Genomic DNA, 16,451 nt, shown 5'->3' with positions numbered 1-16,451 from the left:
AAAACCCAAAAATATCCCGCCGAATTCCACCGCCAGCGCCCACCACTTTCCCCTCCCCCCCTCTCCCCGCGCCGCGCACCGCGCACCGCCGGAGCCCATGGATCCGCAGGCGGCGGAGGGGCAGGACGCGGCGGCGGTGCTGGGCGCGGACCCGGCGCCGCTGACGGCGCTGCTGGGGGACCTGGCGTCGCCGGCCAACGAGGCGCGGTCGCGGGCGGAGCGGACGTTCCACGCCCTCCGCGCCTCCCACCCGGACCCGCTCGCGCTGCGCCTCGCCCACCTGCTGCTCTCCCCGGCGCACCCCGCCGCGCCCATGGCCGCCGTGCTGCTCCGCCGCCTCATCTCCCCGGGCTCCCAGGCCTTCGTCTACCCGGCGCTCGCCCCCGCCACGCAGTCCTCGCTCCGGGCGCTCCTCCTCTCCGCGGCCTCCGCGCCCGGCCTCTCCAGGTCCATCTCCAAGAAGCTCTCCGACGCCGTCGCCGAGCTCGCCACCTACCTGCTGCCCTCCGGCTCCTGGCCCGATCTCCTCACCTTCCTCTACAAGTCCGTCGCCTCCTCATCCTCGCCCCCCGCGCTGCAGGAGTCGGCGCTCAACACCCTCGCCAGGCTCGCCTCCCACCTCGCCGCCGGCTTCCCCGACCTCCACGCGCTCCTCCTCGCCGCGCTCTCGCACCCCTCCTCCACCGACGTCCGCGTCGCCGGCCTCAACGCCGCCATCAGCGTCATCCAGTCCCTCCCCTCCGCCGCCGACCGCGACCGGTTCCAGGACCTCCTCCCCGCCATGATGCGCGCCCTGGCCGAGTCGCTCAACTGCGGCAACGAGGGCTCCGCGCAGGAGGCGCTCGAGATGATGATTGAGCTCGCTGGCCTGGAGCCGCGGTTCCTCCGCCGCCAGCTGCCCGACGTCGTCGCCTCCATGCTGCAGATTGCCGAGGCCCCTGGATTGGAGGATGGCACACGCCACCTTGCTGTCGAGTTCGTTGTCACCCTTGCCGAGGCGAGGGAGCGGGCGCCTGGGATGATGAGGAGGCTGCCCCGGTACGTCGGCAGGCTCTTTGCGGTCGTCATGACCATGCTGCTTGATGTCCAGGATGAGCCGGCATGGTACGCTGCAGTGTCCGAGGAGGAGGACGCCGGGGAAACTGGAAGCTTTGTTTTTGCACAGGAGTGTCTTGACCGGCTTGCAATTGCTGTTGGTGGCAACACCATCTTGCCCGTGGCTGCTGAGTTGCTCCCATCGTTTATCGGTGCTGAAGAGTGGAAGAGAAGGCATGCGGCACTCATGACGATATCACAGATTGCAGAAGGCTGTGCTAAGGTGATGACTAAGAATCTTGATCAGGTAGTTGGGATGGTGCTGAATTCCTTCAATGATCCTCATCCTCGGGTGAGGTGGGCAGCAATCAATGCAGTAGGGCAGCTTTCGACGGACTTGGGGCCTGAGTTGCAGAACAAGTTGCACCATGTTGTACTCCCTGCGTTGGCTTCAGCCATGGATGATTCCGAGAACCCACGCGTACAGGCAAGTGATTGCTCACCATTTGCATTCTAAGTCATCTGCATCATTCCCCTTTCAATATTCTTTCTGCTATCCTAATTTCTTAAAGCAGTGTTTATCATCATATCATGTAACCCACATGCTTGCTATATTACCATACATTTCATTTAAATGATAGACATTGTCCCCCTAGTGTGTGGTATTCCAAGTCTACTACTAGGGCACTGTTGACACTTGACAGTTATGTAACTGGTCATGTTTTGATGATGCACACATGATGTTTTGTGGTGTATGACTTCGGATATGCTGATGTGCATAAGTGTACAGGTTGTATATCGTCATCATAGTATTTGTATTGACGATTTTATCATATCTTTTTACTAGTTTGTTGTGTTACACTTTGGAGTTTTAGGCCTATTTTTGGACAACACATGGTGTTTTAGGTCAAAACATAAAGTGGACTCTTAGCCTGTCTGTGAAGCCAAGAGTTGGTATTTGCTAGGGTATTGTTCAAATTATTTGTAGGGTATTGCAGTTTATTGCCAAGATTTTTCTACATACTGGTTGATGGATGTTTGCACTCGTCATGTCTTTGGAGGCAATTCAGACTGGCTGAGTTTATCCGTATCACATGATGCATTCTTAATTCCTGAGATGTTGGCTTGTATTTAGATTCCTTGCTGCTGCTTATAGAAGACATGCATTATGTAGACAATCTTTCAGTTAAAAATTGTTCTGCACCAAAACGATGATGACCTAAGAGTGGTTTGTTGTAATGTTTTAGTTCTGCTCAGTACGTCAACTGTTTTAAAAGTAAATCTAAATGAAATTCAAGAGCATATCCAAACCACCCATATGCGTAATATCGATATGAATTTGGAAGTGGAAACCAGAGAGATTCAACATTCAAAACATTTTGCTTGGAGAACTTTAGTTAAATAAAACTGTTTAGCACAAAATAGATCTAGAATAGTGCAAGATTCCTGTACACCATAGATAGACTGCCTGCAGAACATCCAAGGGTGCTACTTATACCAATCTTGGAAGGTTGCTGTCTGGATTGTTTTTTTGTTGGTCTTAGGTGTTTATGTTTCTGCAAAATATGCTTCAAGGGGTATATGGCATATTCCAATGTACCCCGTTTACACTGGAGTTGATGCTAGTTCAGTGACCATATATGTGTACAAGCTATTCAAGACATGGGCATGACAGCATCTGATTGCATCTCACAGAAAAGCTTATACTGTTTATTGTTGTTAGTGTTTGCAACTTGTGCTTTCTTGGATGTGTACTTGAGTGCTTGTCATGAGTGTTTCCTCCATCAAGTGATCAACAAGGCATGTTCTAACCTTTGTTTTCCATTTTATATTCCCGATGAGTTCAGGCACATGCAGCTTCTGCAATTCTGAACTTCAGCGAAAATTGCAGACCTGACATTTTAACTCCATACTTGGACGTGATAGTCGGCAAACTTCTCCTGTTGCTTCAGGTAAATCTTGCTTCCAACCTTAAACTTCTAGAGGCTACGGTATATACATGTGTATATTTGATACATATTTGGAAATTTGTTTGCTTTCCTTATAGTCTGGAAGCCAAATGGTGCAAGAAGGTGCTTTGACCGCTTTAGCGTCAGCTGCAGATTCTTCACAGGTACAAGAGAAAATACCGTTGAAGGTTTTCTGGTCAATACTGTTGCTAATTCATGCCAAACATATTGATTCAGGAACACTTCCAAAAATATTATGATGCAGTCATACCATATCTCAAGGCTATACTCATGAATGCAACTGATAAATCAAGCAGAATGTTGCGTGCCAAATCCATGGAATGCATAAGTTTAGTTGGTATGGCTGTTGGGAAACAGAAATTTAGGGATGACGCTAAGCAGGTAATGATATTTTTGTTGCCCTGGTTCATATATATTTCATGTTGTAAAAACTTTCCATGTCAAGTATCAGGTTAGATTGTAGATATGTTATCTGCAATTTATTCTGCAAAATTCAATATTCACTGGTTGGCCCTTTGAGCATGAATGCATTTTGCTTAGGTTATGGAAGTTTTGATGTCACTGCAAGGATCTCACATGGAGGCTGATGACCCAATAACGAGTTACATGCTGCAAGTACGTTGGAAATCAGAATACAATTAGCAGTTATACGATCACTTGTGTTCACCTTGACTTAATCTAATTGTGATAACTAAAACTTTTGCTTATTCTAAATGCATTTGTAGGCATGGGCAAGACTTTGTAAGTGCCTTGGTCAGGAGTTCCTCCCGTACATGAGTGTTGTTATGCCCCCTCTACTTCAGTCTGCTCAGCTTAAACCAGATGTGAGCATCACTTCTGCAGACGAGGATGGTGAATCTGATGATGATGGGTATGTTTTAGGACTCCCCTCCATGTTTACATTGACATTTTGTCATATCTTGTTTTCTTATAGTGTGTGTAGGTGGGGCTGAGCAGTTCGGTTCTTTTTCTTGTGCAGCATAACCTTTTCAAAGTATTTAGGGACAATTTTTGGTCTGATCCTCTTATATAGGGTAATGTGCTGAAGTGTTAGGTTCCTAGGATCGTCCTTATGTGGCTGCCAACACGCTAATGAGTGGAGGCATTGTCAGTGTCACCCGGCAACAGTGGTGGTGGTTGAGAGCATTAGTGTTTTGTGGGTGAGGACGGGGAAGGCGCCACTGGTGGGCAGTGGAGAGGAAGGGGCGGGATGATTGCTCCAGCCATTCAGGTTGCTTGATGCCTTTGCTTTTCTCCCTAGGAGGAAGGGGGTGCTCTACATGAGGTCCAGGTTCGATTGATCTAGGTTTGATCAGATCATGGCTGCAGTCAACCTCGTTTTATATGGGTCTGCCGAGTACACTGGTGCCACAATTTTAGTGTTGGTTCAGCGGGCCAACGGCCTGAACCACCCCCATCCCTATTTACCTGTATTGAATTTTCATCCGCTGGTCACAGTCACATGATAGAAATGGTGAATCTGACCATGCAGGCATGTTTTCAGTAGTTGCCTGCATGATTTGGCATTATGATGTTGGTGATACTTTGGCTTGTTTTTTTGAATTTGTGTGTTAGTCCATACAGGACGAACTAAGAATTAACTTGTATTCTGTTTAGCTCAACCCACCTTTCATTGTAGCAGTGCCGAGACTATTAACAGAGAGTTTTGTGCTTACCACCTATATAGGCTAAAAAATTCCTTACGGTCTGTACTAAATAAATGCAGTGTTGAGACTATTACCCTGGGAGATAAGAGGATTGGCATCAGGACCAGTCTTCTGGAGGAGAAAGCAACAGCATGTAGTATGCTGTGTTGCTATGCTGATGAGCTCAAGGAAGGTTTTTTTCCATGGATTGATCAGGTCATGTTATCATTTTTTCTTCTTTCAAAATTCATCCTCCTCCCTGTCTGTCGCACTGTCTTGTTGTGTGTGCGCACAAGGAATTGCAACTGAATCTGGATTTGTACAGGTTGCAACTACTCTGGTACCTCTCCTCAAATTCTATTTTCATGACGAAGTTAGGAAGGCAGCTGTTTCAGGTTGGGGATCTTCAATTTTTGTTATATTTCTTTCTTGTATTTTGCATGTTCTCATGTTGTATGCATAATGCAATCTTCCCAGCGATGCCTGAGCTTCTGCGTTCAGCAAAGTTGGCAGTAGAAAAAGGCCAAGCTCAAGGCCGGGATAATTCTTATCTTAAGCAACTATCTGATTACATAGTTCCAGCTCTTGTAGAGGCTATGCATAAAGTAAGTGCAGCTTCTAAGATTTTTCTTTATTCTACTTAGTGCTCATTCAGTTAGTTATTGTTCTTTGGTCTAAGCCTGTTACTACAACTCTGTAGGAACCCGAGACACAAATTTGTGCAAGCATACTGGAGTCATTGAACGAGTCAATTCAGGTACTGTATATTGTGTTATAGTACCATGGTTATAGTTTTTTGTGGCATTACACTGAAAAAGTTATGTTCTCTTCAGAAGCCTCAGTATTTTGACTTTGTGCACAGCTTATTTTGTCATAACTTTACTAGACTCCTTGGTCTTACTATGCTTAAGTATATGCTAGTGTTCTACCGTGTGGACCTCGATGGATCAGCATTGGTTTAAACTGTGATGTATTGTGTGGTGTAAGGTGTGTGGTTAGTATTGCCACCTGGGTTTGGGCGATTTTTAAGAACCACCTACTCTGTAGTCTGTGCTGTATAATTTTAGCTATAAAATTAACAGGATTATGTCCCTAGTGCTGTGTTGATTAGCTCTTCTGCCTAAATATTTAGTGAAAATACTCTTTACCATTCAACTTATCCTACCTATTAATAAAGTGTGACAGTCTTCATCTGCTAGTACATGTCATCAACTCACAATCATCTGTGCCTTTTCAGTTGTGTGCTTATTCCTGCACTTGGTTTGGTGTAGATCATTGATAGATAGTAATAATCTGTTTCTTAAGATAAAAATAGTAATAATCTGTGATTCATCACCTTCATTCAGATGTCAGGAACACTTCTCGATGAAGGCCAGGTTAGATATATAGTGGAGGGAATCAAAGAAGTAATAACAGCAAGCTCTAATAGGAGGACAGAACGAACAGAGAGGGCGAACGCTGAAGACTTTGATTCAGAAGAAGACGAGCTACTGAGGGAAGAAAACGAACAGGAGGATGAAATCTTTGATCAAGTAAGCTAACGAAATGCTAGACTGCAACTTTTGGACAAAGCAGCATACCAGTACTTATATTTTTGATACATGTGGTAATATAGACAAGTGGCCAGTATGTGTACTGAAATCGACTTAGATACCTAATTGATCCTTATTCATGTAATTAAGCAATAAAAGTTGCTTGCATGATTGTTTTGTACTTTTCGCTAATGTAAACAGCGGCTAATGATAATGCTAATTGCTAAGCTCCATCACCAGTAATTTAGACAAGCTTACCATTTGTGATTTTGCAGGTTGGAGATTGTTTGGGCACTCTGGTCAAAACTTTCAAGACTTACTTCCTTCCATTCTTTGATGAACTCTCTGTCTACTTGACACCTATGTTGGTACGTGAAATGATTAACCGTGAGATTTTGAGGCTATGTTTCACTAACCTATTCCTTTTGTTCTTTGATGAACTCTGTCTATTCGACACCTATGCTGGTAGTACAATGATTAACCATTGGTTGTGGGGGCTACATTTTATTAGCCTATAAGAGTAGCTCTGAAAACTGATCTTTACATAACAAATGATTCTTTGACTTTGCTGATGCCAAATCTTAAACCATGCTTCGTTACCCCTTTGGTCATTTTCAGATAGTATGTTCATAGAACGAACTGCTTACGTAGTTGAATGTTTCTCATTTGCAATCCTTTCTTTAGATGTTTCCAAAAAGAAGCTTCGATGTGAATGTTATATATGTTCTGTTTTTTGGTGATCCGATGATCCGTGATAACTGCTAAACATCTCATTGCAAACATTATACTCTTGTAACACAATGCATTATTTAGATGGACTTGTAAGTTTATCATGTTTGATTTGATCAATTATTAGGGCAAGGATAAGACATCAGAAGAAAGAAGAGTCACCATTTGCATTTTTGATGATGTTGCAGAACACTGTCGAGAAGCAGCAGTTAGGTAACAGCTTTATGATCCTCCTACTCTTTTCTCCAAGATATTGTTCGTAAAACCCTTTCTCATAAAGCAAAGTTTTTTTGTTATCTGGTTCTCACTTCTCAGGTATTATGACACATATCTTCCTTCCCTGTTAGAAGCCTGCGCAAGTGAAAACCCAGATGTTAGACAGGTCTGAATCTTTCTTCAATCACAAAGTTTAATGTGTGATCATATTGCATATTTTCTCAAGAAGTTTCTTTAGAAGTCCATGGGTTCATTTTTAACCTGTTGTTTCCAGGCTGCAGTTTATGGTATTGGCATCTGTGCTGAGTTTGGTGGTTCTGCATTTAGGCCTCATACTGGGGGTATGTGTTTTACTCATTGTGAATCAGGCTATTTTATTGTTTCAGTTGTTGTTGACGTTGATTTTATTTTTATGCAGAGGCACTGTCCAGATTATACAATGTAATCAAACATCCTAATGCATTGGATTTGGATAATGCGATGGCATATGACAATTCTGTTTCCGCTCTTGGAAAGATATGTCAATTTCATCGTGATAGCATCGATGCATCTCAGGTATCTTGTGAGCCATATGCCTTTGTATTCTTACTCTTGTATTGCACACAACCTAGCATGCATGCTTTGAATATGTGGTGATTAAATGTAGGAAGTATTTACTTTAAACTCCTGCATTTGTGTCCTTGAGAATCCAGAAAGGGCTTGGGAATGGGTATTCATGTTTGACATTAATTTGATAATAAACGTTGTCAAGGTTCAACGTCATTTTCCTTAAGATAAAAATTAGCCGTACTTGTTACTCAAAGCAGATAACATCACCTCAAGGCTCAGAGGTTTACTGTGCAAACATTTAGCCGAAACCTTCCAAGTTATGTGTGAACAGTAAATTGTTTTAACTAACAAGACATGTCTAATTGTAAGATGAAATCAGACTATGCAATCATACCTAATATTGAACTTGTACTCCTTTTGGCCTTACAGTATTCAACCAGTTTTCCAGGCATGTTATACATGGATATTTTCCCTTTTTCTTTGAATTAGTGTGAGAATTCGTAATTCTCAATAGTGAACACATTGCCTACAACACCACTATTTCTGTTGTAAGCTAAAGATCTACTTTGTTGTAATATTGCTCTGTTTGCTGCCACTGAATGGGATTTGAACTAAGATATGCTACCTGTCTCAAAATATAAGACTATTTTAGTGTCAAAAAAGTCTTATATTTTGAGACAGAGGGAGTACATCTGAACCCAACAGGCCAACAATACTAAGATGTCATTATGTAGTTTAAAAAGGAAGAAAGGAAGATAGTAGTTCTTTCATCAATTGCTCATTGGATCTTTAGGAATTCAATGACACTTCACTATGTCCTCTTGCCCCAAGTATCAAATGATTGTGCATTACCTGTCAAATGATGAGTACTTTTGAGACAGAGGGAGTACCTTTTTTACTAAATCAATTCCTTAACCAGTGCTTCTGACATGCAACACCTTTTTTATTTTAACAGGTCATTCCTGCTTGGTTAAGTTGTTTGCCATTGAAAAATGACCTAGTTGAGGCCAAGATTGTCCATGAACAGATGTGTGCAATGCTTGAGAAGTAAGCAATAGCCAAAAATTATTTCCACTGGGATTTTGCAGTTTTGGCAAGTCATGATGTGGAATAGAAATGCCAACCTACATTTAGTTAGTAGCATGATTATGTTTTCTCTCTTACTAACTTTGTTGGCACGACTAACAGGTCCGACAGTGAGCTTTTAGGCCATAATAATCAACATCTTCCAAAGATTGTATCTACTTTTGCAGAGGTATTCATTTTTGTTTATATTATTTCTTGATTCTCAATGTATCTTTTCCATTTTGTTTGATTTGCTGGTAAAGATGTTACTACCTGCATTTTTGGAGCCATAAAGGATTTCTTCTATTTGTATACTATGCACCTTATGTCTTGAGTTCTGAAAATCGATTTGAAATCAGCACTTCGAAACTGCATATCCGTGTTAATCATAATATGCATATAAATACACCTCAGAGTATCGACAAATGCGGTACCAACTAGTGTGTCTGGTTAACCCTGTCAACCTCTAGGTTGAACCCTGAAACTGGGAGTACCTACTGTGGTACATCAAGAATTTTTGGTCACAATGCTGTCTATGGTAGTATGTTTTTTTGCAACCATTTGTTACTCGTCTCAACTGCCAAATCATCCGTTACCCTACATGCAATTACCTTTTCTCTTTTGTTATCTTATTTTAGAATCACCGGTCCTTCTATAGTAGCACTAAATTATTATTCATTCCTCGAGACTAATTTGTGTCTGTCTGTCTAGTCTATAATTGATGCAGTCAATTTGACAGAAACATTGCAATTTGAAATGTACTTTCAATATAATGTGAGCTCACCATGGAATATATCTATAATACAATCACAGGGCTATATGGCTCACAATATCTTCAGAACGTTCAACACTATCTGTTTAACACCATATATATTTTTGCCAAGTGCAGATCTTGTGTGCCGGCAAGGATCTGGCAACAGAGCAAACTGCTAGCAAGATAGTTAATCTGCTAAGACAGCTCCAAACCACTCTGCCTCCTTCAGTACTTGCCTCGACATGGTCTACTCTTCAGCCGCAGCAACAGCTCGCGTTACAATCTGTATTGACATCATAGCTAACCAGAATGACCTCAGTCGTGTTACACATATGGAATTCAAAGCTTACCTTTTTTTCCCTTTCTTCTTGTGTTCCGTTCACACATTTTTTGTGCTTGGGTTGCTGGGGTTTGTGCAGCATACAAATGCCCTGGGCTTTTGTACCAAGGGCAAGGTTTGCATCAGGTGTGTATATTTTATTGTGGAGTGATGTGTGTGAGGCTGGGATGTCTCCACATCGCCGCCGCAAGTTTGTAAAGTTACATATTTGGCTAGTGATGTTAGTTGGGTCGAAACAGTTGTAAATTAACAACAATTTTGATCGTTGATGGTTGATGTCGCATTCATTCTGTCAACATTTGTTCCATCTTGTTTTGAGGGTTGTCCATTCTGGATGTTACCAGAGTGCTGAAGTGATTTCATGTCGTTTAATTTCTTAACTGAAACAGATGAAACTAGGTCAAAACATGTACTTAAAACCGCTTTGTACTCCGTTTTGGTAATTTTAACTACCAAAACGTCTTATTTAGAAACGGAGGGAGTAGTTCTCATTTGGATACTATAGGATTGTATATATTGTACGAATATAAAACGTATAGAAGATCTGTGTGAATTGAAGAATATCTATCATTGTCTGTTAAAGTTGTGTCTCATCTTGCTAAATTTAACACTGCCAGTGTATGTTTCTGTGACTATATTTAATATTTTTTCTTTCAGATTTAGATGTATACTACTTAATAGTCCCTCTGATATAAGATGTTTTACATCCAATATGTGAGCATATTGTATGTAACAATGTATTATATTATGGGACGGAGGGAGTATATAATTAAGTGTCTTGGTATGATATGGACTCGTGCGCAGAATAATCTGGGTCTAAAACGTGTTTGGTTCTGCTTGTAGAATCTGAAACATAAATTACAATACTATATTGTCAAGTATAGACCATAAATTACAATACTATATTGTCAACTATAGACCATAAATTACAATACTATATTGTCAAGTATAGACCAGTTAGCAATCCGCCATCTTATCTTACCATAGATCAGGGCATGCCAAAAAAAACCCCACAGAAAATAACCCTACTATGCAGAGTATGTGAACTCGAACCAAATTATGTTATACTCTGAATCCTTTTTATGTTATGTGAGGCATGAGAAAACTCAAACCAAAGCATCCTCTAGTGTTAGACAAGGAACACCCAAACTAAAGCATCCTCTAGTGTTATACAAGGAACGGAGGCTTTAGCCTTCCATCATGTTCCCATGCACACTGCTCTTAGACCCTCTTTACTCCCTCTTCCAGTCTCATAATGACATCTCATATCATCTAAATATGTCCACATATATCCTGCTAAATGTTTTAGTAAACAAAAAGGGAGGGGAAGGAGCGTTTAAGAACGACATGAATGTGAGGCGGTGGGAAATACCAAACGGAATTTCCACCTCAACACAAGAGGTGAAGAACCGATAAGTTCAATTTTTCTCGATGTTCTCATTCCCATTGCTCCTAGGCCCTCTCTTTCTTCCTCTTCCTAGATCACTTTTGAGATTTCACATCGAATATGTGCACACATAAATTTGGTTCCTAAGCTAAAGCAACTAAGCAAGCCAAAAATGAAGAGGAACGAGTGCTTTAGAACAATAGGAATGGGAGGCATCGGGAAATGCCAAACTAAATTATCACATCCAACACTAGACGTGAAAACCGAGCAAGTTAGGCTTTCCTCCGTGTTCCTATTCCCACTACTCTAAGACCCTCTATTCTTCCTCTTCCAGGCTCGCCTCCAAGGTCTCATTTTATCTAAATATGTGGACACATGTCCATGGTTTCTTCATCAGAGCTATTGCGTAAGCCAAAAGGAAGAGGAAGGAGTGCACAAGAACGATAGGAATGGGAGGCATCAAGAAAGGATTCATGCCAAATATTTGCACCTTCAACACTAGAGGTGCAAACAAACATGGAGGCTTTCCTCCATGTCCCCATTCCTATCGCTTTTGAGTTCTCTCTTTCTTCCTCTTCCTGGCTTACTCTTAGTGCCTACAAATCTAATGACAGAAAACTCTTGAAGAACAAGCTTGAATTATTGGACAAAGTGTTTCAACTTTGAGGTATAAATAATGGGTAGTGCACCATATACAAAACCTTTGAGGTGTACGCAATGAAGACACACGGTGCATGTGGGAAACATTCTACAGTCAACATGCAAGACAATCAATGATAATGTGGCCACATTATCACATGCCCTATCATATTGTCCTCGAATTAAGGGCACATGCCTAAAGATAGAAAAAGATCTCCTTTTCTTACCTTTATTACTCATATCCGAAACTGGCACATAATATGCGTATCGACCTTTCTTCAGAACAATATCTGTAGAGAATTTATAGTGTCAAAATATATAGCAATAAGAAGTTATGATCTAAAATTAATATGAAATTGAACAAATTAAACCCTCTAAGTGAACTTGGAAAAATTGCAAAACGGTGGGCAAAGAACCATTGTGGTGACAATTTTTTTGAACATAAGGTACTTCAGACATAAGTTGTATTATTATATAGATGACATAACATGATTAAACCATGATTAGAGAGATCTCACATCACGAAAACCAAAATGTCCATAGGCCATTTTATCAAGAAAAATATGTATAGTCGTATTGTTCTGTAAGTAATTTAGTATCTAAATTATGAAGGTTGTATACAACTATGTACATGAAAGAAAAGAAATATACGAAAACATATCTCCAAGGAAACCATTAGCCACCACACGTATGAGAAAAATACATGAATGTACAATCATTATATATTCAGTCTAAACTCATCACAAAGTTCGGACACGAAGGAAGAACAAGATCCCAAAGAGACCATGGGTATTTATTCCACGCATCGAAGTACTTCGCCGTTCAATCTTGTAGCTCGGCAACCATCCCGCCAATGATTAAATCACCCAGGTTAAGATGCAAACAACCGACATGGTTAAAGAGTGGGAAAATAAGCCTGATCCTGCACGTCTAAAACTATATAGATACATAAAACAACACCATTTTATGATCAAGTGCACAAAATCCATTAGAGTTTACAGTTTTTGAAGCTGCAGATATATCTTGCTTCAGTCATGGTTGTTTCTTGCTAGCCTATGTATCCATCCATTAGTTTGCTATCCTGTGTGAACTCTTTGGGAATTGGTGATGGAAATAATAAGCAATGCACAAATTGTTACATGTCTTGTGCGTCAATTACCAATTGACCCTTTATGTTCTTATACCCATTGCTCTTATGCCCTCTCTTCTTCCTCTTCCTAGCTTGCTTTTGGGATATCACATCGAATTTGTGCACCTATATTTTGTTTTTACGCTAAAGCAACCAAGCAAGCCAAAAAGAAAAGGAAGGAGTTCTTGAGAACAATAGGAATAGGAGGCATCAGGAAATACCAAATAGAATTCTCACCTCCAACACTAGAGGTGAAAACAAAGCATTTAGACTTTTCTCCATGTTCCCAATCCCACTGCTCTCAAGCTCTCTTTTCTTCCTCTTCTTGACTAGCCTTCAAGATCTCAGATTGTCTAAGTATGTGCACACATATTTATGGGTTATACATTAATTTTTTGCTCAAGCGAAAGAGGAGAGGAAGGAGTGCTCAAGAACCATAGAAATGGAAGACATCAGGAAAGCACAAAACTAAATATTTGCACCTCCAACATGAGAAGTGAAAACAAAAAGGTTTAGCTTTCCTCCATGTTTCCATTCCTAGTGCTCTTGTGCTCTTTCTTCCTCTTCCCCACTTACTCTCGGAGCCTACAAAATCTAAAGAAAAAAAGTATCAGACAACAAGCTTGAATTGTTGGACGAAGTGTTACAACTTTGATGTATAAATAGATGTGTTGTGCACTATGTTGAGAACCACATGAGAATCAAGTAATGAAGACAAGCAATGCATCTAATATCACTATAGAGTTAATGATAATGGGGCCCATCGTCACGTATTGTACAAAGCATGTGCATGGAGATCTCTCTTGCAGCTTACTTTCTTCACAGTTAATATATCTCTTGCGAAGATGGTTGCGTTAGGAAACATCAACAAACGGAAGTATCACTTGGAGATGTCGCCCTCCAGACAGCAATTTCTTACACGACACCTCCCTCGTATGAATGTTGTTTATCACATTCACAAGAACATCAATGGCATAGCTCACAATTGTGCTCGTCAGGTTCTCAATTCAAGGATAGAACCTCTCTTCACCCATTTTTCTCAAGGCAATTCTTCCTGCCCTTCTAATGTTTTGTCTTCATAACTTTGAAGTGGAGGATTTGTAATACACGTTGTACTTTGCTTTTGAGGTGAATGAAAATTTGGTGCTCAATGACACCTTCCTTGTGTTAAAAAAAGTGGAAGCTTGGAAGCATTCGTGAATATAGTGACCCAAAGCTCATCCTTCATGCACGCATTTTCCCCGTGTTTTTCAAAAGCAGCTCACCGAGATGCTGAAATTCAAGTACGAGCCCCCTATGAATTGTAAATCAGAAAAAGTAGGTACGGAAGAAAAATAACTTCTTTTTTACAATTAGCATATTTGTTTTAAATTTTAGCGAAGAAAAGATGTGTGATGGTACGGACAAAAAAGAAAAAAAAATGGTGCTAAAAAAGCCATTTAAGAGCACACGTTTTTACCTTTCTTTGCACAGATTGCCACATGACTATTCTCGACGAAAATTTACATGCAGTCAGAACTTGCTCAAATTTATTCAATTTCACATCTTAAAATGAATTCTCGGACGAACTTAAAACGAATTTACAGTTTCACAGTACCTGTGATTTTGTTTCTTCGAGGAACAGTCCAAGAAGGAACAGAGTGCTGCTACGTTCAACACACTAGCAATCATCATCACACTCCCAACTTTTTTATCACGTCTAGAACAAAATAATGAACATACATACGGTCATCAGGATGGCTTTAGGCCTTGATCATCACAGCCAGATCTTTATCAGCCAACAAGAAAGCCAGAGAACAATTTTCGTCAAATGGCAGTAAAGTTTTGAGCTTCTAAAATGCAGAGATTGGCGATGGTGATTCGTCGTCAGGAGGCAGCCACCAGCCGGAGCGTCTCCTCCGGTTGGTTCTCGGCGCTCTTCTCGGCGAGGAGGAGGGAGTGCAGGTCGCTGCCGTTGGCGAGGCTGTTGAACTCGACCGACCTGGAGGGGTCCGTGGGGTACCTCCGCTGGCAGAAGGTCATGAGCCGCTTCACCGACTGCAGGTACTTCCGCGTCGTCTCGTCGTTCATCACGTGGGCGACGCCGTTGGCGTGGATCTTCTCCCGGGCCGACCGCTCGTGGATGCCCACCATGGTCACCCCGATCGGCCACGGCGAGTTGCCGATCGCCAGCCTGATGTAGCTGTCCGTCGCCGCCAGGTAGTCCCGCCGCGCGCAGCACCGCACCACGTCCAGCAGCGCGCGCCGGACGTCGCCGGGGAGGGCCTTCTTCCTGCACAGCCTGAAGAGCGGCTCCAGGTAGCGCGCGCACTGCTTGCAGGTGGCCACCGCCGCCTTGCCCCTGGCCGTGCGCCGCTCCGCGTCCGGCGTCTCGTCCAGCTCCTGGCCCCACTCGCTCAGCAGCCGCTTGAAGAAGGCCACGATCTTGTCCTCGTCGCAGAGCTCGTCGAACGGCGCCTCCTCCTTCTCTTTCTCGCCGTCGCCGTCGCTCCTGTCGGCCGCGCCGGCCTTGGGCTTGGACGCCACGGCCGCGGCCCTGGCGCGCGGGGCCTGGAAGTCGCGGAGGAAGTCGTTGGTCTGGCCCTCCCCGATCTCCGCGGCGTCCACGCCCGCGACCGCGGCGGGGTCCTCGAGCGCGTCGTGGAGGCGGCGGAGGCGCGCGGCGTCGTCCTCGCCGAAGAGCGTGGCCGGCTGGCGCAGCAGGCGCAGGCGCCGGATCACCTCCTCCCTCGGGAGCGACGACGACTCCCGCGAACCTTCCGCGCGGTCGTTGCACGCCTTCGCCACGTTGGCGACGGCGGCTGGAGGCAACGCGGGCATCGAGGAGGAGGAAGACGACGCGGGGGCGGGGCGGGACCGGAGCTCCTCCTCCTCCTTCTTCTTCTGGATGAGGCGCTCCCGCTCGGCGACGCGGAGGCGCTGGATCTCGAGCGCCTCGATCTCGGCGCGGCGGAGCACCTTGCGGCCGCCGAAGTCGGCGTCCAGCTGCCGGCGCTTGAGCTGCAGCTCGCGCTTCAGGACGTCCATGGCAATGGCTCGATCGATCTGGATGGTTCTCCCGGAGGCTGCGGCTGCGATGGATCGGAGCGTGGCGCCGTCGGCTTTTGAGATTTCCGGGAGCGGGGCCTGGAAGGTTCGTGATCTCGCGCTCTGGATCGGTGGTGGTGCCGGAGAAGGAATCGGAGGAGCGAGCGAACCGGCGCGAACCTTCTCGAGCCTTTGAACCTACGACGCGGAAGGCCGACGCAACTCTCGGCCCGCTACAACAAGCCCAGACAGCACAAGGCGCGAGGCCCAGCTAGCAGCAGCCCGGCGAGGCGACGCGAAGCCCAGGGGGCTAGCGACAGAAGTGCTATAGCGAAAATACATAACATGGTTGAAAAAGTTCCATTGGCGCCAATGTGGATGAATAGCAAGATCAAAAAAGAAGACTTAAATTTTGGGTATTAAATCTGGTCGA

At 43.7% G+C, this 16,451-nt stretch overlaps 2 protein-coding genes across 2 annotated transcripts; one reads left to right on the top strand and one right to left on the bottom strand.

Annotated features, from left to right (window-relative positions):
• Positions 1–97: 97 nt before the first annotated feature.
• LOC123087170 (importin-5) lies at positions 98–10,119 on the top strand (the record flags this gene model as incomplete). Its single annotated transcript, XM_044509092.1, is given in 19 exon segments — positions 98–1,522; positions 2,883–2,987; positions 3,083–3,148; positions 3,222–3,386; positions 3,546–3,620; positions 3,731–3,876; positions 4,732–4,867; positions 4,977–5,046; positions 5,129–5,256; positions 5,352–5,408; positions 5,998–6,183; positions 6,459–6,551; positions 7,040–7,125; positions 7,228–7,294; positions 7,403–7,469; positions 7,547–7,683; positions 8,633–8,724; positions 8,866–8,932; positions 9,632–10,119. Coding segments are annotated over 19 exon segments (3,333 nt in total). The 3' UTR covers positions 9,797–10,119.
• Positions 10,120–14,502: 4,383 nt separating this feature from the next.
• LOC123082387 (pre-mRNA-splicing factor 18-like) lies at positions 14,503–16,156 on the bottom strand. Its single transcript, XM_044504728.1, has one exon. It carries the CDS (start codon positions 16,016–16,018, stop codon positions 14,858–14,860), a length of 1,161 nt encoding a protein of 386 aa, XP_044360663.1. The 5' UTR covers positions 16,019–16,156; the 3' UTR covers positions 14,503–14,857.
• Positions 16,157–16,451: the final 295 nt, after the last annotated feature.

Source organism: Triticum aestivum, chromosome 4A, assembly GCF_018294505.1.
Source record: "Triticum aestivum cultivar Chinese Spring chromosome 4A, IWGSC CS RefSeq v2.1, whole genome shotgun sequence".
NCBI classification, from domain to species: Eukaryota; Viridiplantae; Streptophyta; class Magnoliopsida; order Poales; family Poaceae; genus Triticum; species Triticum aestivum.
The sequence above is the reverse complement of the archived record's forward strand: the minus strand, read 5'-3'. Positions and strand labels throughout refer to the sequence as shown.

Bases quoted from the DNA above. Each gene is read 5' to 3' on its own strand.
- LOC123082387 (XM_044504728.1), bottom strand. From the start codon at position 16,018: ATGGACGTCCTGAAGCGCGAGCTGCAGCTCAAGCGCCGGCAGCTGGAC.